The following is a 27,026-nucleotide window of genomic DNA, read 5'->3' as shown; positions in this document are numbered from 1 at the left end:
TGTACAAGTAAAGGCAAATGTGGCAATACATAGCTTTTCCCCCATTAAATCAGTTACAACGGTTATGAGGGGTTTTCATAGAATCACAGAATAGTTAGGGTAGGAAAGGACCTTAAGATCATCTAGTTCCAACCCCCCTGCCGTGGGCAGGGACACCTCACACTAAACCATGCCACCCAAGGCCTCATCCAACCTGGCCTTGAACACCGCCAAGGATGGAGCATTCACAACTTCCCTGGGCAACCCATTCCAGTGCCTCACCACCCTCACAGTAAAGAGTTTCTTCCTTGTATCCAGTCTAAACTTCCCTGTTTTAAGTTTGAACCCATTACCCCTTGTCCTGTCACTGCAGTCTCTGATGAATAGTCCATCCCCAGCATCCCTGTAGGCCCCCTTCAGATACTGGAAGGCTGCTATGAGGTCTCCATGCAGCCTTCTCTTCTCCGGGCTGAGCAGCCCCAACTTTCTCAGCCTGTCTTCATACAGGAGGTGCTCCAGTCCCCTGATCATCCTCATGGCCCTGCTCTGGACTTGTTCCAACAGTTCCATGTCCTTTTTATGTTGAGGACACCAGAACTGCACACAATACTCCAAGTGAGGTCTCCTCTATTCATTGTTGCTGGAATAAAGACTGTAGCTTCAGAGAAGATATGCTAAAGCCTCCCATGCAAAACTAAAGGTTTACTGCTGCAATGTACTGTTTTACTGGGTTAAAAAAACCGACCTGGCCAGATATGTATTTAGAGAAAGCATTGCAGTGAGGTGAGTAGACAGTCTTAAATAGTGGGGCTTAAGTGGGAACCAGTGGTTTTGCTTTTGGAGCATATGTAACAGGTATGGCATGTGAATGTGTTCAAGACCAAAGCTGTCTCGTTAATAGAAATAGGATTATTTAATATGAAGTCTGGCACTTGGTCTGCTATGCTTTTGTTTTCACTTTTGTGTGAAACCTAAGTCTGTAGTTTGGCAGAGAACTTTTTGCCTTCACCTTTTAATTTAGTTTTGAGTGCATTCTAATTGGCATAACTGAGCTAAAAGCTCAAAGTTTTATTCAGACTTGCGTAAGGTAGTGGTGATGCAGAGGCTGAATGTGCAAAATGATGGGAGGTTCACTACATGTGTGTTCATCCTGGGTGTGATAGCCACTTATTTTTAAGCTATACAAAAAACCAACATGAGAAGTCATGTATTAACAGATATAAAAATACACAGGAGCATGTGCACATTGGTAATCATCCTTCTTAATTTAGCAGCCCTTAGGGCAATGATAAAAAGGGTTCTGGCAAAGTTAGCAGTAGGATTTAAGTATGATTCTGTGCCTCCCTGCTGGAGAATTTTAGCACTGATAACAAAGGCAGAGAATGGCACCTTCCTGCTGAGCTGCAGCACCTGGTGATTTAATGCAGAGGCTGGGAGGGATTTTTTAGAGAAGCTGCTGGATTAATGGGAGCATCTGAGCAAGTCACATGCTCCATTTTGCCAATCCTGTCTAAAATTGGTTAATTCAACAAAAGATGGCCTGAACTGCTCTGGTGAGTTCAGCTGCATCACCCAGAGCTTCTAGTCCGAAAGTTATAAAGAGAGTAGATGCTAGCTGGGAGGAGTATGAGGGTCCAGAGGGTTTTTAAATGCCTAGGAACAAAAGTCTTTGTCTTAACTGAGTTCTAACAGGGATAAAGACTGTTACTGCTACTTCGTATCTCTGTGGTAGCTGGTGAGAATTTATAGGAGTTATTAATTGGATAAAATTGCCACAATTGCCTGCTTTTCCTCCCTAGGAGAGGGGAGAGGGCTAAAATAAAAATGCAGCTTTGGAAAGTAAACCTTTTGTTCTTTATAGGCTGATATTTCTAGGTTAGGTTTTGTGCACAGGGCAGGACACCTAGAGAGCCTTAAAGGTATTTGTATCCTGTGAGTTGTAGAGATTTCATTTCTCTACTATGTCTCTTAACAAGTGCTGAAGGAACTTGCATCTTGAGATAATCAGGTATCATCAAATTCTAATGGAAAAGTGTCTTTGTAATACCTTTGGCTGTGTAGATGGTGCTTTGGAAAGCTTAGTTAGATCTGACTGCTATTTAAGACCACTGCTTTAAACTTTTAAGGGTTCTGCCTCTCAAAAAAAAAAAAAAAAAGGGGGCTTTAGAAGAATCTGACTTGAGGGAAAAGCCAAAGTTTTATGGTTCAGAGTGTTAGCAAGGTAAATGACTGGGATAGCTGACATTATTCCATATTCTAGGTGAACAAGTAATGTTTCTTCTACTCCTGGAATTCTTCTGTCATGGTGAGGAGATTACAGCCAGTAAGTGAATAGTTATATTAAGAGTAATGAAAACTCAGCAGCCATGGAATGATTTTTTTTATAGTCCATGCTGTGATTTCTCATTTTTATATATATATATGTATATGTGTATATATGTATTTTGTTAAAAGTACAACCTTGGGAAGAGCTTAAGTTGTCACAAAGCATTGCAAATGTAGTTATCCAGATCGTTTATTTTCTTTGTACGTGACATGCTATATAGTACCAAATGGATGCTTTAAGGATTAATGTAGTAGTTGATTACAGAAAGAGCTGGTAAAGTTGCTGTAGAAAGCTTTGTATATGTGTGGGCTAGAATTAGTCTTGTTTCTTTATTAGGAACTACAAATCAGATTTAAGTAGTTAATCTCTACCTGTATAACAGCTCTGGCTGTGGTGAGCTGCTGCTGATTTACAGATACGTGCTATATTTTAAGACTAAGGCTAGAAAAATGTGTTTCTTACTCCTTCTGTGTATGCACACCCACTTCCCAGCCATGCAGTGATCCTTAAATCTTAAAACTGTGCTGTGCAACTAGTAAAGTCTGGAGAATTAGTAAACCAGTCTTCATGGTTTATTATCTTCTATCCTAAGTTAAGTGTGGGGTTTTTTGTCTTTCAGTATGTTCAAGCAGATGCTCCTACCAATAAAACACTGGCTGGGCTGGTGGTGCAGCTGCTGCAATTCCAGGAAGATGCCTTTGGAAAACATGTCACCAATCCTGCCTTCACAAAGCTTCCTGTGAGTATTTGGGTTAACCCACTGCTGTTACCACGGCATATTTTGTTCTTCCTCCAGTATTGGGGCTGCTGCGTGCTTCCAGGTGATGGGGAGATGGTGCTTTGTCTGAGGCTTTGGTTGATGCATCCTATGGAAGGGATGAAATATCATGCTCCTTAAAAACAGATTTTCAGTGTAAACTAGCTGATGTTCCTTACATTTGGAAATTATTTCCTGAATACTGTGGAAATGTTTTAATTTGTACTAAATGTAAGCTTGTAAATTTTAAGTAAAGTCTGTTTGGACTGATGCGTCGTAGACTGACCGAATAATATGCGCTTCCCAAAGCAAACAAGTTTCTGTTGGGCATTCCCGTTGACTAAACTTCAAAATGAAACAGAGAAATGGCTTTATGGTATTCTTTAGTAGCACTTTGTTACCTAATTAGTCTGGGACAGTTTTCTAGTCACTCAGGATATTGATATGCAGAAACAATATCAACATTTTTACAGGTTGCTTATTTAAAATTCAAACTTGGCTCATCATTAGCAGTGGTACCCCAGTGGTGGTGGTCAAAGATCAGTCCCATTGTGCTTGGAACTGTGCCTACCATCAAAGTAATTGTGGCCACTTGAGCATGAAGCATAAACAACTGATAGAGGGAAGAGGGGTGCAGCAAATGGTAAGGACAAAGTAACAAAGGGATTTCAGTTGTGAAAGGCAGGGACTGCAGCATGGTGTGAAGCACCCAGCTAGCTGATTCAGGGTAGGTTTTGTGGTCCAAGGCAACTGTCATAAATGTATGTGTAAGCGTTGTGGACATCAGCAGGGTGGTCTTTGCTTATTTTTGGCCACAGAATGCTTACTGGGAATTTAAGGTGCAATCTAGGGTTCTGTTTAGATATACATACAAAGTTGGAAATACTTGTAACTGATAACAATATAATAAACTGAAGTTGGTCTGAAGCCTGTTGAAAATGCTTTTATCTTTGGTCCATCACTTACAGAATAGTATATTTTATTGTTTTATGGTGTGGTTTTTGTGTTTTGTTTTTTTTTAACCCAGATGTTTTGCTTATATAATTACTGTGAGGAGTGTGAATTCATGTGTGTGTTCTTCAGGAGAGGGTTTTCAAACTTATGGGGTGAATTCACCTAAGTCACTAAGGTGAAACTTAGGACTTGGTGCTTAGGAGCACTCACAGAAGCACCACAAGATGCTGTTAAAATGTAGCTCACCATCTCTTCCGTTCTGCTTACTGGATGCGTCAGGGGTAATGAAAAGCTTTAGGGACAGAGGTGAACATTGTGGTGCTTTATTTTGATATGTCAGTGTAGACCATAAAACTACCTATGTTCAACAAGTCAATAAACCATTTGAGTGCTCTCAAGTGTTAAATCAATTTATCTTATCTTAAAAATGGGTCATAAAGATTTCAGTGGCATTGTAAATATTTTGTTCCTGTGTTTAACTATTCTTGCTGTTTTGAAGGTCTAATCTGATCAAATTTGCTCAGCTTAAGTTTATAGCAGTTGGAACTCTCTGTTCTCAATTATGTCCAACAAGACAACTCATCAGGATGTCTTCCTTTGTATTGTTTTTAGGAGAAAATGCAGTATGTACTCTCAAGCGAGGTTAGCATTCATTTTTTTAGACAAGTAATTCAGGGTGCTGGTTCAGGCTGCGAAGGAGGCTCTGTTATTCACCATATCACTTTGAAGACATGCTGCGTGCTTCAGTTTTACAGGATTTTGTCTGACTGGGGAAGAGAGATAGGGCGAAGGGATGTCTTTAAGTGACATTGTTAACCTCCAAAAGGAATTGAAAAGCTATTGCAGGCTTCCACTGAAAAGAAACTGAGTGAAGCTACAGAAGGTTAAATAACCTCTTGAACTAGAGTTCAAACATTTTACTCAGTGCCTGAAGTGGATGCAGTAGACCTTGCATTTGCGAGCGTTGTTAATTGTGTTTAAGCTCCTGCTCTTGGCAAGGAGTCCGGCACAGGGTTTATGAATAGATATGGATTAAATGAAGGACTCTTCATTTGCATCAAGACATGCTTAACTTCTGTGCATGTCTTCTCGTTATTGCATGTAAATGCATATTGTCTTAACCTTAATGATACTCAAAAAATAAAAAGCTGAGTAATCTTAAAGGCAGTTTTGCATGTTTGAAATGAAGGTTATAGTAAGGTACTAACTCATACAACACCTAATTGTAAAATCGTTCCTCAATTCTATGATTTTGGGCACAAATGTGAAGGAAATCTGATTTATTGACAGCTTCATCTCTTCCATGAAGCGGGTTTTGTCTAGTTGTTAAAAGCAATTTCCTTTTATGCGAGTAGCAACAACTACAGTTTAATGAGAGGGTCTTGCTAGTGTCTGCTGACACTTCGAAAAAGTCACATCTAGGAGATGTGTATCTTGGTTTTCATGTTAAGGTTTCACTGAACTTCCTGGATGCGGTCATAAAATCCTGACTTGCCAGACTGGCTTCAGTTTCTTGGGCTGCTGGGAATGCCAGGGATCACTGAGTTGTGTGCCAAGCTGTGGGACCTGCCAGAGTTGTCCTAGGAATGCAAAGAGGTGGGGCCTTGTCACTGAAAGATTTAATATGGGCTGCTGGTGGGCAGCTTGATAAAATCAATGCTACAGCAGCAAGCCCTGAACTTTTGAAGTAGGGCTTGTTGGTTACATGGGGCCGTTTGCCAAAATCTAGATGGGCTTTGCTGTGGTCATTTCATTCAGTTGTGTGAAATGTCTGACACGTCAACGAAAAGGGAAAGGTCAATTCTGGATGACCATATGTGTGTTGGACAGCTGGAGGTAAGTAACAGTGACTTTCGTACTAGTGCTGTCACTGGGCCTTCTGGCTTCACGTTGAAATTTTGATTTTTCTTTTTAGAGCAGCTAGCGTTTGCTTATGTGTTTGTAAACCAAAGCTTGTATTCTCAGAGCCAAGTCTTATGACAATAAAATCATTCAGCATGTTAAAACATTTTGGTTTAGTTAAAACTTCTGATCAGAGACTTCTCTATCCATAGAGGACTTCAGTTTGCTAAGAACAGCTCTGAAATGCATACAGCCCGTAAACTGGCAAGTACTTGTACTGCAGCTCTGAGCTCTCTTTATTATATTCAGTGCACAGCAGGGCTCTAAGCAGATGGTGGACCAGGAGCAGTTCTGTTCTGGTTGAATGCTTATGAAGGATCTTTTTTATGTTGTTCTTGGACACTGGTGGATTTGATATCACACAGAACTGCTTTGCTTTCCATTAGCTAAGGAAGGCAATGTTTCGTTTAGATCCCATGCTAGCATTTTAGCTGCCTGCCTGCAGATTGAGTTTAAAATGCTTGTCAGCAGTGCAAAGACTGTAATTTGATGTTTATTCTGTGTTAGGAAATACTCCTGAGGTGTAATATAAAATACTTTATTTAAAGAAAATTACCTGTTCTGGTCTAAAAAGTAAGAAGCAAGATCAGAAACATTTCTTATGTAGAAAAACTGCTAGGAAGGCTCTTGTCTGTGTGGTGTCTCCAACATTGTGCTTTCTCTAGTTCCAGAAGAAAGCAGCCTACAGAAAGCTGCTGGTAACTGCAGACTGTCGTTAAACACCTCCTCAAGTTCTGTTTTGTGAATTGTACAAGTTTATTTTTACTGAGAAATGCAATATAGACCAATCTTGGTCTGTATGCTTAGTATGCATATGGAAAGATAGGTTTGATTTGCTCTTCCAATAAATAGTTGGGCATCTTGCGCTGGATGGAGCAACATCAGAAGAGCTCAGCCCCAAGAGTGCCCCTTGACGTGGCCATTGTACGCTTCTGGTGGGGCTGAGCTTCTGTAGGTGGTCCTTCCTTGTCAATGCCAGGGGATACAGACTTCATAGAATCCTAGAATGGTCTGTGTTGGAAGGGATCTTGAAGACCATCTAGTTCCAAACCCCCTGCACTGGAAGCTGCTCTAAGATCCCCCCCGGAGCCTTCTCTGCTCAGATTGAACAAGCCCAGCTCTCTCAGCCTATCTCCATAGCAGAGGTGCTCAGCTCTCGGAGCATCTTTGTGGTATATTTAAAGTCCTCCTGATCCCATATAAAAGTCGCTAAAAGCAGCTTGGTGCTGTTGTTAATAGAAAGAAGTGTTCCAGAGTAGTCTCACTTGAGTGCATGTTTGTAAAGGAATTTTTGCATCTTACAAGAACTTAAAAAAACCAACCAAACAAAACCACTTTTTTGTGATTTAGTCAAATTGACTTACCAGTCATATCAGATAACAGTCTGTTACTGTAAAGAGAAGGCCTGGTGGACAGAAACTGAGTTTTCATTTGTTCTGTTACCACGTCATGTATTGCTTGCTTTATCCATGTTTAGTTTATCAGTGCTGTTACATGCTTTTCCTGTATAAGCCTGATAAGGTGAACCTCATACATGTCAGTACTCTGCAAATTATGATTGAAATAGATCATGGCATTGCCTTTCTCTGGTCCTGGCTTCAGCTGAGCTGTCCAGTTGTCATCAGTTTTGAAGATGACTCTGACAGCGCCTTACTTTTCCTGACTAGAAATATTGTAAAACAGCAGAGATAATTCTAAGTTAAAATTTATCAGAGAGCTGTTCCTTTCTGTGTAGGAAACAGTCCTGCTTCTTTAGTAACCTTCTAGAGAAAGGACTTGGTGGGACTCGGTAGAGGTTTTCAGTCTCCTCATGCTCCTTTCTGAATTGCAGTTCTTGAATTCGGAGAATGTGTTTATGAGCATGTGACTCAGCTGTACTCTGCTAAAATTGGTAGTGAAGAAGTGAGTTGGATTTAGTCTTTTAGGGCAGATCTGCATGGTGACCTAAGATTTTCACAAACAACTTTTTGTTGTGGTGGAGGAGGAGGGATAGGAAGGGAGAGCTTTAGGAGCTGTAGTGACTGTGGAACTGGGTTTTAGATGTTCATTGCTAATGATTTGGTTTGGTTTACTTAATACACATGAGGAGCTTCTTAACTGGTAGCTCTCATTTTAGGTTTAATTGACTGTGAAATGCATGTTCAAAGAGTAGTTTGGATTTCTGTTTCACAGCTATACAAGTAATTTTGTGCAAGCTACTTGCATAAGGAAGGACTTGGAGCTTTCAGATAGGTCAGGTTCTGCTTGCAAACATGAAGAATTCTACTTAAACCAAATGGATTTAATCTTTTCAAAACATTCTTAAAGGAGAATGTAAAATTCCAGAAGGGATTAATCTAAAAATTAAAACTATACGCTTGATTAAGTTAGATGCTTAAAACCCAGCTAACAAGTATGTATTTGTTTAAAATAATTACTTAGAAGTCGGTGTCACTGTGTTTTCACTTTTCTGTTGGATTCTAGGCAAAGTGCTTCATGGATTTCAAAGCTGGAGGTACATTATGCCACATTCTTGGTGCTGCTTACAAATATAAGAATGAACAGGGCTGGTAAGTTTTTAGTTTTGATTTATACACCTTTTGCATGAATTAAGCACATGAAATGCCTATGCAAACTACTTAAAGTTTAATACTTTCTGGAGAATTGGATAGGCAAGGGAGTTGGAGATGGGAAGAGGAAATTTTTTTTTCTTGTTTTGCTGATGGTAGTCTTTTTGAGACACCCACCCACACCTCTAAATTTAAAGATAACTTGTCCAAGTTTAAGGTCTTGAGCCTGTAGGTTGGGAGTTAATTATAAACTTCAGGCTTTTTTCTTGGCCGGGTACTTGCTGTATGACTCGCCAAATTAACCAGTAGCATAGAATCACTGTTTCCCATCTATAAGATGTAAGTCTTTGTTACTGGATTGAGTGTAAAGTTTAGTTATAATTGGAAAACATTAAGCACTGCATAGACACTAATAAATCATAAGTTTTCCATTGCTTATCAACCTCCATACATGCGGAGTGTAAGTCGTTGGAGACACTGCCCATGTGGTGATTGACACCAGCATTAAAACTACTCATGTGGCATCCCAGTAATGTTTTGACCTTTGTGTTTCTAAGTTACAATCCTCTTTCCAAGACAGCAGTAGCATAAATTACTATATTTGAGAACACTGGAAAAAATGTGAGGATGAAAAGTCAATAAATAAAAGTAAGCAGAGATTGTTCTTGTACATAAGTTTAAATAGTTTCTGATCTGAGGCTGTGCAGACCTGTAACAGCATTCTTGGAGTCGACTCTGTTTCTGTTACAAGAACAAATTAAAAGGCAAAAACGAAGTTGTTGATTGTTTTTAGGAGTTGTTTATACTCTTATCAGCTAAATGGGTATCTGAGGTGGATATATCAGAAAGCTGGTATGAGTAAGCTGCTCTCAGGGTTTTTCTTACTCCAGTATTGTGAACACTTAGGACGTGATGCAGGTTTGTCATGTTCTTTGTGGCGTATCTTTCAGGCATGTCTTGCTGCCTCTTTGCCTTAAGATAAAGGAGTTAAATGGCTCCTAATTTATGAATATTTAAACTTTTTTTTTCTTTCTTTTCCAACAGATTTAGTTTTCGGTTGTTGAAATTTGTCAGCAAAACTCATATATGATTGCCTCCTCTCTTCTCACTCTCTTGCCAATTCCTCGAAACTAGCGTGGGTAGTGCCTTGTGTTTGTGCATGTGGGATGTAGAGGGAAGTGATACTTGAATTTAACTCTGAAGATCAGACTTAGAGCTTGGAATGTATCCTTCACTGACTCAACCAAATAATATGTGGTGTTTTGCCTGAAATATGATTTTTTTTTTTAATGGTATGCATTGTCGCTCTTGCTTAACCTGTTTGTGAATGATCTGTCTTATAGGAGAAGTACCTTTCCTCGTCATAATAGGTATGTCTGAAAAATGCACTTACCCAGTGCAGTTGGACATACCTTGTCTATCACCGCAGTTCAAGTAGTTGTTTGTTAAAACCTGTTAGAGGTATCAGTTAAACTAAGGATAGGAAGAATTAGTGCTACTATTTTATCTGAATGGGCAACTAAAAAAAAGTGAAATTTCTTAGTGTATTGGCATGCTTCTCTTAAAGTATGGGTTTCAAAAGCAGGCAGGAATTTGGAGACGTGTAGCATTAACTGAATACATAATGCAGATTTTAGGCAACCAAATGTAAGAATTTTGGTCAGACTTCCATGCCTTAAGTGTCTTCATTTCATAGGGACTGAAGTCTTTATTAAGTGTCTAGGTTAGTTTGTGTGTATTGAGCATTTATCTTCCTTCCTTGAAACCATTACCTTTGACGAGCATATGTCTTGAATACAGACTATGAAGCTGTCAATAGCTGAATTCTGGAAAACTGACTTGATCTTGGCTCTTAAAATCCGATGTGTTATATGTGTAAAATACCTCATTAAATTGTGTTGTGCAGGGAACTGCCTGACTTCCTGATGACTGGCCTTAAGTCTAGAAGTCAATGTAAACTTTTTAGCATGCATAACTCTATTTAAAGAGGTCATAACTTTAATTTAAAATTGAAAGATACCAGGATATTATCTTCAACTTGTCTGTCATGTCCTTAGTGTGAAGGGAAGAGCCCGTAATGTTGTTTTTTGGCATAGAAGCTGTCATTCACTAATAGTGACTATTTCTAGTGCTGCCCAACATGACAGCATACTTACACAGTGCCACTTGTGTGGGCAGCTTCTTTGTGAAAATCCTAGACCCTCAAGTGAACAAAAACATGGTGGTCCCACCTGAAGTGTCTTTAACTGAGTAGTGTTACAGTGATGCGATGTCATCCTTGTGTGGTAATGGGTTTTGCGATAAAAAATAGTCTTGCTTTGATTTACCTTCATTGCATATTTTTAAACTTAAAAAATTGATTTGACGTGTTACTGGAAACAAGTATTTTTAAAAGAAACATGTCAGTGGATATGGGCACTGGATTAAATTCTTCTATTTTTAAGTTGGGGTGTTAATTAAAAGCATATCAGTCACTGCATAGTAATTATGTGCATGACTTTTTCACTCTGTTAAGTGTACTGGCTATTTATTATATGCTGACATCCCTTCTGATGGTATTGCCACTGCTGAACACCAGCTCCACACTCCAGTTAAGAGTGTTTTCAGACTCTAGGATCAACTTTTTCCAAAACTTGGGAGATACAGAAGTGCATCATACAATGTTTTACATCTAAGAGTCAACAATCTGATTATTTAAACATATCGTGCTTTGGAAAAGGCTGAATTGTTAAGGGCCAGCCCCAAATCTGTTTCAGAGTCTCCTACAGCACCCTGGCCTGTGTGATAGTGCCAAGACAGACACTGGCAGGTGCTGAGCTTGGCAAGAGACTGGCGTTAGTGCTCTTATTGTCCCAAATTCTTTTGAGTTGGTTCATCCATGATTTCTGAACACGTGTATGGTTCAGGTGTGTACAGCAGAATGCCTTGGGGGAACTCTTGTGCTTCTTCCCAGTAGAAAGTCTCAGATTGTATATTATCTCCCCCATTTCTGATAGACACTTTAACCTACATTGTTTTTGCAAGAATTTTGATTACTTTGTCAATGAAGCAGCAAACTTTAAAGTACCAGAGTCCAATAAAGAAGATCATGAAGTGTTTACATGGATTATTAGCTACCTGTGTGTTGAGTGTGGGGTGGCTTGTTCTCAAATAGATAAGTAGTTTAGAAAATACCAGGCAGACAAATTGCTGTGTTTTTCCTGGATTAGAATCTGGGACTGGTGGATGGGTGCAGCTAGAAGGAAGAGAAACGTGAGAGCTTGTTCATGAATTTTCTCATCTAGTTGTTGAAATCCATTGTGAGCATTTGATTATGTTTGTTTAATTATCCTTTGTGACTGTAGTGGAATGCACAACCCTGCTACAGGGTTTTGTTGGACAATGTCAACCTTCATTTTTCCTACACATTTCACTAATCAGTTGCATTTTGTTGATTTGGTTCATGGTGATTTTTCTTGCTTGTGGGGGCTGCCAAGTGAAGCAAAAATATTTGTGGTTGTGCTTTACATGTTCTTACATAGCTACCATGATACGCTGTTGTTTTTTATGTGGAATGTGAAAGATTCTTGACTACTGAGTGGAGGAGAGTTGAATTTAATATTTTTGAATAATTTTCCTTAACAGGCGGAGGTTTGACCTGCAGAATCCATCCCGAATGGATCGAAACGTGGAGATGTTTATGAACATTGAGAAAACACTAGTGCAGGCAAGAAACTCATACATAAAACTGCTGTCCTTGGAAGGGTTTCACTAGTTTTCATGTACCTCAGTTGTGAGCCACTGAAGAGTTTCAGCATGGATTTCTGTAGGAATGTTACACTCTTCCCTCCCTCTCACACCCATTTTAGTCACAATTCCATGGACTTTTTCCATGTCACTTTATTGGACTTCTTTATTGCACTTGAAAACTTCAGAATGTTTTCATTGATGTTCTTCAGATATGTACTGGGTGAGAAGCACCTCTTTGTAAGGTAGGAGAAAGCATCCTGAGTGTCTCTGGTTTCCTGTGAAAGCAGCACCCTTAGGATTGAGTAACTATTTCTGTACATACCCATTCAGTTGTTGACTTTCTTGAGACTCAGCTTTATACAGGTGACTTTTTTCAGGTTAGGGTACATTTTAGATGGTGTCATTTGCTATTTTTTTTTCCAAACTCTAAACCCAGGCTTAGTGTATAATATCAAGATGTAATTTGCGGGTGCTTATTATAAATAGAAATGGGAGGAAGGACATCAAAGAGAAATGATCTTATGATAAAACTATTGCCATTGTATGGTGGTTCCAATACATAATAGAGTACATGTTAAAATTCAAAATTAAATGAACATATACCTGTTGATATTGTAGAAATGGATGAATCTGCATGTTGGTGATGGAGGACAGATTCAGATTTGGAAGTTGACACATAAGGGACTTAAATTCCCATTCAAGTGAAGTCTCCCAGAGCCTGTCAGAAATTATTTGAAATCAAAGACATCATTTCAATTAAAAATTATATAAAAGCAGGAACATGAGAACAGCTATACTGGGTCACGTTCCCTTTGTCTGCTGTGATGTCTTTGTTAGAGCTAACAGCAGATCTGTGGCGACAAGAAAGAAATCAGGATAGGACTTTGGCAAGGAGGAAAAGGAAAGAGTGCTATCAGAAGGGTTTCTGTAACTCTGGTTAGTGTGCCATATCACAAACTGACACATGTTCCTTTTGAGCTCTTTCAGGCATTGGTGATCTTAATAGGAATTTTTTTATTTGTCACAGGTGGCCAACTAATTTCTTATTTAACTTCCTATTCTCTCCACTAGAACAACTGTCTGAGCAGACCAACCGTCTACCTCATTCCAGATATAGAATTGAAGTTGGCTAATAAATTGAAGGATATTGTCAAACGTCACCAGGTAACTGTTAAATAGTGTATCTTAACATATTTTGGCAGTTGCAAGATAAAATGTGTTTGCCTAACCTCAACATATCATAGAATAGAATACTTAGGGTTGGAAAGGACCTTAAGATCATCTAGTTCCAACCCCCCTGCCATGGGCAGGGACACCTCCCACTAAACCATGCCACTCAAGGCTCTGTCCAGCCTGGCCTTAAACACCGCCAGGGATGGAGCATTCACAACTTCCCTGGGCAACTCATTCCAGTGCCTCACCACCCTTACAGTAAAGAATTTCTTCCTTATATCCAATCTGAACTTCCCCTGTTTAAGTTTTAACCCGTTACCCCTTCTCCTATCACTATGGTCCCTAGCGAAGAGTCCCTCCCTAGCATCCTTATAGCCCCCCTTCAGATACTGGAAGGCTGCTCTGAGGTCTCCACACAGCCTTCTCTTCTCCAGGCTGAACAGCCCCAACTTTCTCAGCCTATCTTCATAGGGGAGGTGCTCCAGTCCCCTGATGATCCTCGTGGCCCTCCTCTGGACTTTGTTCCAACAGTTCCATGTCCTTTTCATGTTGAGGACACCAGAACTGCACACAATACTCCAAGTGAGGTCTCACGAGAGGAGAGTAGAGGGGCAGGATCACCTCCTTCGACCTGCTGGTCATACTCTTTTTCGATGCAGCCCAGGGTACAGTTGGCTTTCTGGGCTGTGAGCGCACGCTGCTAGCTCATGTTCATTTTCTCATCAACCAACACCCCCAAGTCCTTCTCCACAGGGCTGCTCTGAATCTCTTCTCTGCCCAACCTGTAGCTGTGCCTGGGATTGCTCTGACCCAGGTGTAGGACCTTGCAGTTGGCATGGTTAAACTTCATCAGGTTGGCATCAGCCCACCTCACAGGCGTGTCGAGGTCCCTCTGGATGGCATCCCTTCCCTCTGGCGTATCAACCGAACCACACAGCTTGGTGTCATCGGCAAACTTGCCAAGGGAGCACTCAATCCCACTGTCCATGTCACCAGCAGAGGTGTTGAACAAGACTGGTCCCAACACCGATCCCTGAGGGACACCACTCGTTACTGGTCTCCAGCTGGACACTGAGCCATTGACTACAACTCTTTGTGTGTGGCCATCCAGCCAGTTGTTTATCCACGGAGTGGTCCACCCATCCAACCACCTGGTTGTTTTCCATGTGCCTTAGCATGCCTTCCAGGAGAATCTGCTCCAAGATTTTGCCAGGCACAGAGGTGAGACTGACTGGTCTGTAGTTCCCCGGGTCATCCATTTTCCCCTTCTTGAAAATGGGGGTTATATTTCCCTTTTCCCAGTCATCGGGAACTTCACTTGACTGCCATGATTTTTCAAATATGATGGACAGTGGCTTTGCAACTTCATTTGCCAGCTCCTTCAGGACACGTGGATGGATTTGATCAGGTCCCATGGACTTGTGCACGTTCAGGTTCTTAAGATGGTCTCGAACCAGATCCTCTCCTACAGTGGGCCCAAGGTCTTCATTCTCACAGTCCCTGTGTCTGCCTTCCAAGGCTTGAGTGGTGTGGTCAGAGCCTTTGCCAGTGAAGACTGAGGCAAAGAAGTCATTAAGAACCTCAGCCTTCTCCAAATCCCGGGTAGCCAGTTCTCCTGATGGCGTCCGGAGAGGGCCCACATTGTCCCTAGTCTGTCTTTTATTTGCAATATCAGTTACATCTGGAGTCTGTCTGACAACACAGGGCAGCAGCAGCAGCAAATCACTTAAGACCAAAAAATGCAAGTAGTAGTTATCCTCACAAGGAGACTGAATCCTAACTCTGTTCTTAAAGTAAAAAAGTGAAAAGTACTTATGGCATCTCTGAGTTGGCTGCAGGCCTGAACTGATTTAATGCTCAGTACCCGCTTATACAAAGCAGAAGCTAGCCGTTTGTCCAAACCTGCGGCCAAAGAAGGTAGTGTGCAATACAGCTGTTCTGGATCTGTGGGGACAGCATGAGGAAGCTTTGATCTTAACATGATTGTTACCTTTTTCACATTATTTTACTTGCTCTTTTTTTCTTGCTTGTGCTGTAAAGAGCACGAGCAACAGCGGTCTCTTCCTTGTTAAGGAGTCAGCATATTTCCAAGAGTGTCAACATCTTGCCATTGTAGTTTATTAAACTAAATGATGAGCTGAATAAGATGAACAGTTTCATCTTTAAAAATGTAAACAGTCTTCACTTCTCTTGAGAGAAATATCCTGGAATGTGAACTCAAGATGGTCCGATATCCTTTTGTGTTATGGCAATTCACAGCTGTAGCCAAAGTAAACTTTCTTTTCCAGATTGTTTTTTCCTGTGTTGTGATTATGAACCATCGTCTCAATTTCAGTTGCATAATTTTTCACAAGTTAATTATTCAGCTGAATCAGGATGTTTTCTATCGCTTAAATTAGGAGTTAATGATTGTTTTTCTTTCATGAAGGAATTCTGTAGTGAACTTAAAGCATACTATATCCACATATGATTTAAGGGACTTTTAAAGCAGGTGGTTTTGTCTCTGAAGGGATGTGAAGAACTGCAGACAGAAATTATCCCTAATTTTAGGCTTTGGGCTTTCTTCCTTTGCCCTACTTCTGAATTTTCATCTTATATTTGTGTTGCTACCCGTGCTTGCTCACTATTTTGATTATTACTATGGTTTTTTTTTTTTTTTACTCTGCTGTGATCTTTTCTCTTCCCTGTGCCTGGTACTTGTAGCTGCCTCCCTGTTACTTCCAAGTCTTCACTGCTCTGACTGCAGCCTGTGCAGAGACTTGCATCTCTCGTCCCAGCACTGTGCTGGTGTGAGCTCTGGGCTCATAAAAAGAGATGTTAGTGAGATGTTTGTTCTCTCTGCTGCTGAAGATGCTGCTACTGTTTCTGATTTTCTTTTACTGATTAAGTGTTAAGGATTCTTCTGAGAAGAGCCAGAACAATAATTTAGGAACTTGAAAGCAGGTAATGAGTGAGATTTAGCCTTTATATCTGTGGGCCTCAAGAAAAGTGTTTTGTCACTAAAGACATCCTGTTATGTCTTTTGCTTCTAGTCACATTCAGTTTAGCAGAGACAGGGAATAAATCTTAAAACTGCTTACATCTTTCAGAAAGCTGCTTTAGTACAAAGCTATCCCTCCCTTTGTTTTCAGTCAAGATAGCATCTAAGAGGCTTCATCTGTTGTGCACTGGGTTTTTAAAAGCTCTTCAGGAAATAGAGGAAACTTACTGATCTGATTCACAAAGCTCACGTTAGAGCATCTTTAGCTCCTGGGGGATGAAAGGAGAATTTCCATTATTGTTCCTAAAACACTTTGCAGGTGGCTCTTCACTCATTTCTTTCCCTTTGAACACTTAAATTCTTACTTTACAGCCTTCCTGTTGCTCAGAGCACCTCCTCTCCTTTTACCCAATTCTGTGGATTCTTGTTGGTGTGGGAACTCTTGCCCTTTAGCCCCTGATACTGGAGTAGTCTCCAAATATTGCTACTGTAATGCAGTGCATCTTCATGTTTTTTGGTTTTTCTTTTTTTTAATTTTCCTCCTTTTGTGCTGTCTGCTGAACAAATTGTTTGCATATTGTGGCTGTAACCTATCCCTTGGGCTCTTCAGTCCTTTAAATAATTCTGTCAAGTATTTGTGGAATGTAAATTTTTAATAACATTTTCACATAAACTGTGCCAAAACGTAGTTCCTCTGCAGAGAGCCTGCAGACTGTGAACTTCTGCTGTCCTTGGAAATGACTCTTTCTATACGGAGTCTGGAGGTGTCTCTGCAGCATGTGGGAGAATCCTTAGTTCTTGTAAGAGAAGGTCAAGATTTTCTTGACTGGTCACACTGTTCAGTTATTTAACAGATACTGTATAGCAGGATTTTTTTTTTTTTTTGCATGATGGTGTAGGTCCAACAGGAATATAATTATGGCCTGCACTCATATGTAGAGAAATTGCTTTATGTACCACTGTTTGTGGCATCAACATACGCATGAGAAGTACATCTGTTGCTTCTCATATGTCAAGAAAATGACAGCAAGAAGAAAAAGCATTCTTGTGTTTGAGTATTTGACCAATCAATGGTATCACGTTAGTGTATTTCTGATTTATTCTCTTTGTTCTATGGTTTAGGAGCCTTTTTTTAAAGAACAGGTGTTTAGTCTGTCTCTTGACATACAGCCTTTCTCAGATGCTAAGGATGTTCTATTCAAGGCAGCCATTCCTAGTTAAGTTTTTCATATACTTTATGTACATTGTCATATCTAGAAATTGTTTTGAACCAAAATGTGTACTTAGTGGAAAAAAGTTGCAGGTGCTTTTTTACAAAATATTTACCAGTAAGTTTGTATGAACTGATAGTCAAACAATTTGCCATGAGAACTGGGGCAGAAGGAGCTAGGGGGAGGAAGGATTTGAGAAGAAAGAGCAAGAGATGACATTAGTTCGGTGACAGTCTCAGAGTAACTGCCTTTTTATGTCATTTTTTAGAGGAGGTAGTCTCTGTAGTTGCATTGAAGTTAGCTGTGGGTACTTCTGGGCTGCATGGGATGTGAGTAAAAAGAAGCAGCCAAGAAGTTTGGGGTAATTTGTTTAAAGTTTCTAATGCAGCTACTTCTTCTTTTCCCCCTTTCCCACAGGGAACAGTAACTGAAGAGAAATCGAAGGCTACCCACCATGTTTATCCAAGTCCTACCTCAATGGATGATGGTAAAGTTGCTTTCTAATTTCTAAGTGGAATTAGCATTGTGACTAAATTCTGTTAGCAGCTACAAGAGTTTTTGCACATGGTATGTTTCTAGGCTGCTCCTGAGAGCCACTTGGGAGATATTTCTAGGATTAACAACTGCAAATAAAATGACTGCATCCTGTGTCTAACTACTGGGTGTAACAGTTACTTTTTTAATGAATGCGACTTCTTCCGATTAAGGTGTGTAACACTGACTGCTCTTCAGTGGTTTCATTGAAAACTGAGATGTTAACTTGCAGGCTGAAGGAGAGCAAAGCTAAGGGTCTGAAAGAACTTAAAAAAGAAAATAGATTAAAATTAAAAGGAAGCACAGTGAAAGTAGGGGGTTTAAAACTAACATTTCTATTATTTTTTATTTTATTGCTTCCATGGTGGACCCCAGCGCGTAAGTGTAGGTCAGAATATTGAGTGGAACACGATTAGGAATCAGCTAGATGTGAGAAAGGTAGATGCTAAAGTAAGTGAAAATTAATACTGTAACAGACTTGATAAAGGAAGATTGTAGGCTTTTTTATAATGCAGTCTCCTTCTATATGAAGTATATAGGTTCCTCAAAAGCAATTTAACAGCTGCATCTTTCAGCAAATAACAAAAAATTGCTCTTTATTTTTTCCAACTGAAATACATCTAATTTTCTAGTGGATCATTGCTCTTGAGCCTGAGCTTCATCGACATTAATACGCTTTTTCTGATACGCCCTGGCATCTAATGGCCACTAGGTGGAAGTGTTCACTTATCTGTAGGAGCGATTAGCTTTTACAAGCCAGGTAGGGATAGGACAAGGGGGAATGGCTTAACTGACAGAGGGCAGATTTAGATGAGATTTGAGGAGGAAGCTCTTCCCGGTGAGGGTGGTGAGGCCCTGACACAGGTTGCCAGTAGAAGCTGGATCTGACCCATCCGTGTATGTATTGCAACAATTCTTAGCATCAAAATTACTAATGTAACATACGTCTCAAAGTTGGCATCAAAATTACTAATGCAACATCTGTCATGCATGCAGAGCACATGCATGTTTAGACATGGTAAAGGTAATGCAGGCAAATGTATTAATTCCGGCCAGGCCATTGTAATTGTTCTACAGTAGATTTCTATCGAAGATGATTACAATAACTTTACTATGACTGGCTATGGGAAAGCAAAATAGTGTGTAATGTGCTTTACAGTCTGAATCTGATGCTAGATCTCTTTCCTCTTTGCAGATGAATGGTTGAGACCTGTGATGAAAAAAGACAAGCAGGTGCTGGTACACTGGGGCTTTTTTCCAGACAGGTAAGGTGAGGGAAGCAAGCAGACCCCAAATTTTACTTAAGTTTATGTTGAAGGAAGAGTCTTGATTAAAACTTGCAAATAGTAAAATCTGTATCCTCAAGCAAGCTGCTCCTTTAGCTTACTGAGCCTTGTCTCTGCCAAATGCAGTGCTCTGTGGTTAATGGTAGTGAACCCACATGGGGAATGTCAAGCTGTGTGGATCTCAACTTTGATCTTTCCTTGATCTGCAGAACGTGACAGGCTCAGACCCATCTCAGGCTGGCTCATCTAAAAATTTGACCAAATATACAGTACTGCATTCCTCTTGGTTTGATTCTGAATGCTTGTACATCACCTCTCGTATTACGAGACAAGCAGTGGTTCTCTTACGGAGTATGACGATGCAGTAATTTAGTCTCACTACCATTTATCTCAATGTCCAAAGCTTGAAAAGACTAGTTGTTGGCTTAAAACCCATTTGTGATACTGGCAGATGGTGAAGGTTAGAAAAAGAGAGTATTTTCCTGCAGAGCTGTTGGTAAGGTTGCAAATTGAACCAGACTTTTAAAGAGTAGAGTGAGCCTTTCCTTAAAGTTAGTAAGACTTTAAAGCTAAAAGAGTTAACTAATCTCACCTAGTCAGGCTTCCTTGGACGGAGAGGTTTCACTCCTTGGGTTGCCTTTAGTCAAGTAGAAGTGACTGTTGAAGGCACGTATTTGAGAAAGCTGTCTTGTGGTGCTAGTTGATGTTAAAAGGTAGTGTATGTACAGTTAGTAACTTAAATGGATTTATAATAACTGGTTTCTGAGTTTGGGTTATGGAAAACCTCATCTGATTGATAACCTGGCATTGACTTCTATTTAAATAACTTTTCCAGGGTACTACTAAAATCTGCCCTGCTGTCCATGCACAGAATTCTCAGGAGCCGTATGCATATTTCTGTGGAAGAGTGCAAACAGTCACACTTAAACTTTTTTCTTCATACAGATGAAAAACCTTGAAATACTTTTGTTCATATAGTATCAGCAGTTAAGTTTGTGTTGACTCAATGTATATGTATTTACAAATCTCAGTATGAAGATGAGGAATGCTACATACACATCTTTTCTTGCATATGATGTATCCCAGTTGCTCAGTGCATGCTTAGTGTAGATTATAAAGTATGGTTTTTGCTGCTACTGAGTGTAGTTTCATAGTATTTATAAATAGGTTTTGAGGGAATAGCCTGTGGAAAAGTGAATGTAAATAATAAATTGTTTGTACAGTGGTAGGATTGAAGGAGAAGATGAATACTTACTTCTTCTAGGAATCCAGTAGCTCTTGCTTTAAACTCATAAGAATAGAAACAAGTTAATTAACTTAATGCCAGGGTTTGACAGGTGACTCAGAAACTGCATTTATACTCCTGAATCTAGAGAGTAGATTTGCAATTCTAAGCTGGAGATGCCTTTTAAAATCAGAAAGCTAAAAATGTGCACATCCCATAATGGCTGAATAAATATTCCTGCTGGTGATCTCCCTGGATGAACAGCCCAAGGGACCAATTTTATTTTCACTTGCCTCCTCTCATTAGCTATGACACTTGGGTTCATGCCAATGAAATAGATGCTGAAATCGAGGATCCTCCAATTCCTGAAAAGCCATGGAAGGTAAGTCTCTTGTAAAACAGTTTCTCAGTGTTACTGTATTGATACAGCTCATGCTCAGGTGCTGCTAGATAGATGTTTTAATGTGCTGTTGAGTAACGATGGATGTATTTCGATACATATGGAAAAGCAGAGGGATATGTCTAGAGCCTAAATGAAAATGGGATGCAATCTGACAGCTCATTAGAAGACATCATGGCCTTATATAATGTTTAATGAAAGAAAGTGGGGAAAATACCACGCTTCTCCTACAGGGACAGACTGAGAGAGCTGGGGTTGTTCAGCCTGGAGAAGAGGAGGCTCCTGGGGAAACTCAGAGCAGCTTCCAGTACCTGAAAGGGCCTACAGGAAATCTGGAGAGGGGCTTTTGACAAGGGCAGGAAGGGACAGGACAAGGGGGAATGGCTTTAAACTGACAGAGAGGAGATTTAGATGAGATCTGAGGAAGAAGCTCTTCCCTGTGAGGGTGGTGAGGCCCTGGCACAGGTTGCCCAGGGAAGCTGTGGCTGCCCCATCCCCTGGCAGTGTTCAAGGCCAGGTTGGATGGGGCTTGGAGCAACCTGGTCTAGTGGAAGGTGTCCCTGCCTGCAGTAGGGAGCTGGAACTGGATGAGCTTTAAGGTCCCTTCCAACCAAAACCACTTTGTGATTCTATGAATCCCTGAGGGTCATATCTCTCCTTTTTTTATTGAAAGGTTCAATTTAATGGGAACTCTGTGCTTAACTGATGTAATGCTGCAGGAAGTCAGTGCTTATCAATCTGTTGAATATGTGAGCAATCAAACCAACATCAAAGGCCTTATTTAGGTTCTCTAATCAGTTTTCTTTGTAGAGGAATGATTTGCCTTTCTGATTTATTTCATTGCAAGAGAAGAATAAAGAGCACTTAGAATCAATCAGCAGTAACTACTACTTTATTGTTCTATTATTGGACTTAATCCTGTATACATTTCACGCAATGTTGTTCTGTATGTATGCTGTTGATCTGAACAGCAGAGTTAGAGCAGCTTGGGTCAGAAAATAACTTGTCTGCTCAAACATGACTTCAAGTAGTTACCTGTAAATAACTGGAACTCATGGTTTTTGTGTATAAATCTTACTATACATAGTAAGATACAACAGCTTCTATAAATGATGGATTATAATTCTAAAGCTCAAGAATTTATTTTCGGCTATGTAAACTCGAACTTTATTTGAAGATGGATATTTTAAGTCAAGATTGTCAATCTTTTCTTTCCAAGATATGGCCAACTCTTCCTAATTATTTTGGTCTTCGTGGCACATCTGTGAAGGTGGTCTGTATATTTAGAAGATTTTGATGGTAATTTTCAGCATCCAAAGTACGCTTTTAATGCAGAGCTGTTGTCATAGCTGTAAGAACTGACCTAACACTTCAGAAGGCTTAAAAATGACTTAGGGGCAGACATTGCATTCAGCAGAGTTACAGTTCATCCTTTTTTGTATTGCCTCATTAAATGGTCACGTGTTATGTGTAAAAGCATTGCAAAATATTTGGATGTTCAGACCTTGATAACAAAGCTGCAAGCATTAATCCAATGAGGTCAGTCACAGGGTTACTTTTTCAAAACACATTGGCATGTTGGTATGTTCTTCTGTTCTATTCTTGAGGTTCATGCCAAGTGGATTTTGGACACAGATGTATTCAATGAATGGATGAATGAAGAGGATTATGAAGTAGATGAGAACAGGAAATCAGTGAGTTTTCGACAGAGAATCTCCATGAAAAATGAAGAGGTAGGTGGTTCTCTGCTTAATGAGTGACTGTCTCTGCATAAGTCAAAATTTTGGGACTTGAAGTTGCTGAAGTTAAGCTAGCTGAACAGTTTAAGTTGCCTGTGATAACAGAATCTAGTTTAACTTTTTTCTGACATAGTTCCTTGATTCAGAAATGTAAGTGTGCACTTTAATCCCCATCCCCCTTCCGGAAGATGGTAAGAGATAGGACTTGCTCTGTGCTTTCTCATAAACGGAGCCAGGGGTGTGTTAAACAGCTGCTGTTCATATTTGATTTCCAAATTCTCTATACTTCTTGAAACTAAATTTTGTATCCCTCCCAGTGCAGGAAGCTAGTTAGGACTCTGAAAACATGTTCATTCAACTTTCACATCAGGCTGCTTGCTGGGAAATCTCTCCTGTTAAATAGAATATATTGATCAAGTTGCACATACGCCTTTGAATCTTGCTTTGTTTTAAAATCACACTTAAGTACAAAGCCACTGAAATCACACTTCTCAAGTACAAAGCCATTGCATCTCCTGGGGGATGGCTGTAGAAAATTAAGGGGTTTTCACATTGACAACAGGAAGTATTCTGGAGCAGAATGTGGTATGTGTTGTGGTGTTACTGCTTTTAGCTTCTCTGTTGTAGGACATACTAAAGAAGAGTGTAGCCTACAGCATTTCAATAACTGTAGTATTTGGGATCACCTAACTACTTCACTTCTGTAACAGCCTGTCCGTAGTCCGGAGAGGAGAGACAGGAAAGCAGCAGCAAGTACAAGGAAGAGAAAGCATTCTCCTTCTCCACCCCCCACTCCTGTGGAATCTAGAAAAAAGACAGGGAAGAAAGGGTGAGTGTCCAAGTCCTGTAACTTGATACAAATTTTCTTGATAAAATGTGCTACACAGGGATCTCTGTCCCCTTTCACTTGCCTCTCCTTAGATTACAGTGGAATAATTATTTCTACAATAGACTTGAGTGATATTGCTTGTGCAGTATATGTAATTTCTTTACGCTTCTGTAGAAATATATTGCCTGCAGGTGGAGGAGAATATAGTGCAAGTTGTTTTATCTCTGTCAGTGACAGGGTTCCTTGTTGCATCAAGAGCAGAATTTACAAAATGAAAAGTTGCTCAGCTGCTTTTAAAATAATTCAGACTAGTTCTGTTAGCGCAGTCATGCAGTACATGTACGCTTCTTGAAATACAGCTCCATAAGATACTGCATTTAATTGAGGAATTTTATCTGCATAGGAAGTATTTTAAAGTCCACTTCTCAAATGCAGCTTTAACAGAGTAGCATTTGTGGCCTGCAGTTTAGGGTTTTTTCCAATGCTAGTTTGATCTCTTAACCAAAAAAAGGGTCATTATTATATCCAAATAAAAGCTTATTTATGAGGGTTTATGTATGGATATGGACGGGAGCACTTTTGAGCTAAATATTCAGGTCTTGTTTATCAGACCGGTTAGGCTCTAATAAGACAAAACTGGAATTTATCGTTTGATGTGAGAAAAAATTACTCAATAATCTGAATTACCTTTTTGTTCCAAATCTAGAGCCTGAGTTAGATTCTACAAGGAGAGGTTTGGGTGATTCTGCTTTTGTTCTCAAAATGGTTTTTCTGGTAAACAGACTTGATCTTACAAGCCAGCCTCTTTCATCAAACAAGGCAGTGTGCCTTGAAATGGTCTGTCACCTCTTCTGTGCAGCAGATGCCCTTATTGCAGCTTTAAAAAGAATAAATGTAATTGAATCACTGGGTTGGAATCAAGACTTTTATGCAGTGGTGGTCTCTGGTCTTGAAACAATAGAAAATAGCTTTTTTTTTTTTTTTTTTTTTTTGTAAAAAAGAGGAAAACTTAACTTCATTTTGTTAATATACAGAGAGTATTTTTCATCAACTCCACCAGCACCACTCCTACAGTGTTCATGGTTTCCTGAGTGTTTTGACCCAGTCCTTTAATCCTGATAGCTGAAGAATAATATCAAGATGAGAATATCTGACAGTTGCAGGTGGAAAAGAATTTGTTTGATCTGTTTTAGACAAGCAGCCTTATATGGAAAAAGGAGAGGGCAGAAAGAAGAAGATGAGCAAGAAGATCTTACAAAGGACATGGAGGATCCCACACCAGTACCTAACATAGAAGAAGTGGTACTTCCCAAAAATGGTAAAATATGCATACACTGGATTCCTTGAATGTTAAAACAATTGTTTGAACTGCACTAAAAAATACACACATATTTTGTCAAATCTTTGAAATACTTTGTGGCCATAGGGCCAGATGGTCTGTGCCTGTTGAAATTTATGTAGTCAGGGAATTGAATGTGATATCTGAGAAGGACAGCAGATTCACCTTCTTTTTGCTTTTGGAAATACATCTACAAAAATCTGCTTAAATGGTTAGTTTCACTTATTTTAGGATTGCTTTCACACACCTTTACAGAGTTTGTTTTGTGGGGTGGAACTTTCTAGAGGAAAATATTTGTATGCCAGATACTCCAGATAAGCAGCACATTAAATGAGTGGAAATTCTAGCAATGTGCCAAATGTATTCAGTTACCAATCCTTTTCAGAAAAGGGCTGATCTGTGCAATACCTCTTAAGTAAAGATAAATCTGAAAAATAATTCCTTTTACCAAGTCCTTGGCACCAAACTGTTTTGGATGTCACACCATTTGTGGTTTTTTACCTGGTTTGGACTTGCATGTGAGAATTGTTACACAAGATGGAAAAAGTGTAGTACTTGGTCCACTAAATGCATGAATAGAACCTGTTTTGTGTTCAGATATGAAATTCCAGAGAAATCAAACAAATGCTCTGTTGTACTCAAGCTGCACAGATGAACTCTTTTGAACTGCAAAGACATGACAGCAAAACTGTTAATTGATAGGATAGTAAAAGCATGCTAGACTTTGGTAATTTTATCTTGTGTGGTTATTCATCAGAGTTTCAATCTTGCTTTTGTAGTGAACCCAAAGAAAGACAGTGAAAACACGCCTGTGAAAGGAGGAACAGTAGCAGACCTTGGTAAAACAAATGCACCACCCTCCAGCACCCCATTCCCTAGGTTTTATAGTAAAGTCCTGCTTGCAGACCAACAGAGGAAATATTTTACATCTATCAATTTTAAACAAGTCTCTAATTCTACTATTTTACTGAATTAGTTCCATTTTCGTATGTATTTCAAGTTAAAACATATTTATTCTTTCACTCGCAAGATTGTTCCCTTGTAGGCACCTTTCTTAATATGACACATAAGCTCTTTCCTGGCAGAATTTTTCTTACTGGGAATCAAGGTGAATCACAGGTTCCCTGAGTTTTGCTAAGCCTTTGACAGAAGAGGTATGAACTAGTGTCCCATATCCTATTAAACAAGGCTACTTCTAGGTCACTGGGGAAGGCGGTAATTAGGTATGGATTCCTAAGTGTGGAAAAATTCTAATTATCGCTCATTTGTATCTGTTCCCTTGTCTTGGATAGTTGAGTGCCTGCATAAGGATGAGATTGCCTTAATGATGTGTGGTCTGCTTTGCTTTCCTCCTCACTTCCCTTCCAAACCAAATGAAATACTCTTTCTAATTAAGCAACTGCATTGCTAGAAAGGCTTGTGAGCAGTCAGACTCTTTTTATTAGTGTAATTCTCAATGCTTCTGCCTTTCAGATGAACAGGATGAGGAGACAGTGGCAACTGGAGGAAAGGTAACAGCTGCTGTTTCTTACTGAGTTTGGTAGAAACTGAAATCATAGAACAGCTTGGTTTAGAAGAGGCCTTTAAAGACCATCCAGTTCCATCGCCCCTACCATGCGCAGGGACATCTTCCACTAGACCAGTTTGCTCCAAGTCCCATCCAACCTGTCCTTGAACACTGCCAGGGATGGGGCAGCCACAGCTTCTCTGGACAACCTGTACCAGTGTCTCACCAGCCTCACAGGGAAGAACTTCTTCCTAAGATCTCATCTAAATCTTCCCTCTGTCAGTTTAAAGCTGTTCCCCCTTGTCCTTGCTCACTGGTGTCTTTAAAGCCCTGTGTGAGCAAACTTGTGAGTGTGTTCACTCCCTGAGTGGAAACAAATGCAGGGACATGCAGAGTCACAAGCTGAATTTTGTATCTCCTCTTCACAAGGGAGAGATATCCAAGACTGGCTTTAAGATTGATCAAAGTGAGTTTATCCAAGCAAGATCTTAGTGTAATGAGGTGCGGTTTTTCAGACGTGAAACTATTACTGCTAACAAGTGTCTGCCAGTAAAACTAGAAGTAATGAATCTGATTTCCTTTAATGCTTTTTTGAGGAGTGAGAAGG

At 39.9% G+C, this 27,026-nt stretch overlaps 1 protein-coding gene across 5 annotated transcripts in view; it reads left to right on the top strand.

The window, feature by feature from the left end:
- SMARCC1 (SWI/SNF related BAF chromatin remodeling complex subunit C1) overlaps positions 1-27,026 on the top strand; it is a gene marked incomplete at its 5' end in the record, with an annotated part of 89,335 nt that overhangs the window by 5,567 nt on the left and 56,742 nt on the right. For 2 of the 5 annotated variants that reach the window (XM_080639485.1, XM_080639489.1), the window contains 12 exons: positions 2,925-3,044; positions 8,382-8,467; positions 12,092-12,173; positions 13,268-13,360; positions 17,978-18,047; positions 19,290-19,359; positions 20,912-20,987; positions 22,613-22,738; positions 23,455-23,573; positions 24,767-24,891; positions 25,692-25,751; positions 26,386-26,423. In XM_080639485.1, the coding sequence (XP_080495611.1) occupies positions 2,925-3,044; positions 8,382-8,467; positions 12,092-12,173; positions 13,268-13,360; positions 17,978-18,047; positions 19,290-19,359; positions 20,912-20,987; positions 22,613-22,738; positions 23,455-23,573; positions 24,767-24,891; positions 25,692-25,751; positions 26,386-26,423 (1,065 nt within the window). Of the gene's footprint in view, positions 1-2,239; positions 2,303-2,924; positions 3,045-8,381; positions 8,468-12,091; positions 12,174-13,267; positions 13,361-17,977; positions 18,048-19,289; positions 19,360-20,911; positions 20,988-22,612; positions 22,739-23,454; positions 23,574-24,766; positions 24,892-25,691; positions 25,752-26,385; positions 26,424-27,026 lie in introns of all 5 variants that reach the window. The other 3 variants (XM_080639487.1, XM_080639488.1, XM_080639486.1) reach the window with 3 other exon arrangements.

The sequence above is a fragment of the Psittacula echo genome (genome assembly GCF_963264785.1).
Source record: "Psittacula echo genome assembly, chromosome: 2".
Taxonomy (NCBI): Eukaryota; Metazoa; Chordata; class Aves; order Psittaciformes; family Psittacidae; genus Psittacula; species Psittacula echo.
This window is presented reverse-complemented; position numbering and strand designations above follow the sequence as displayed.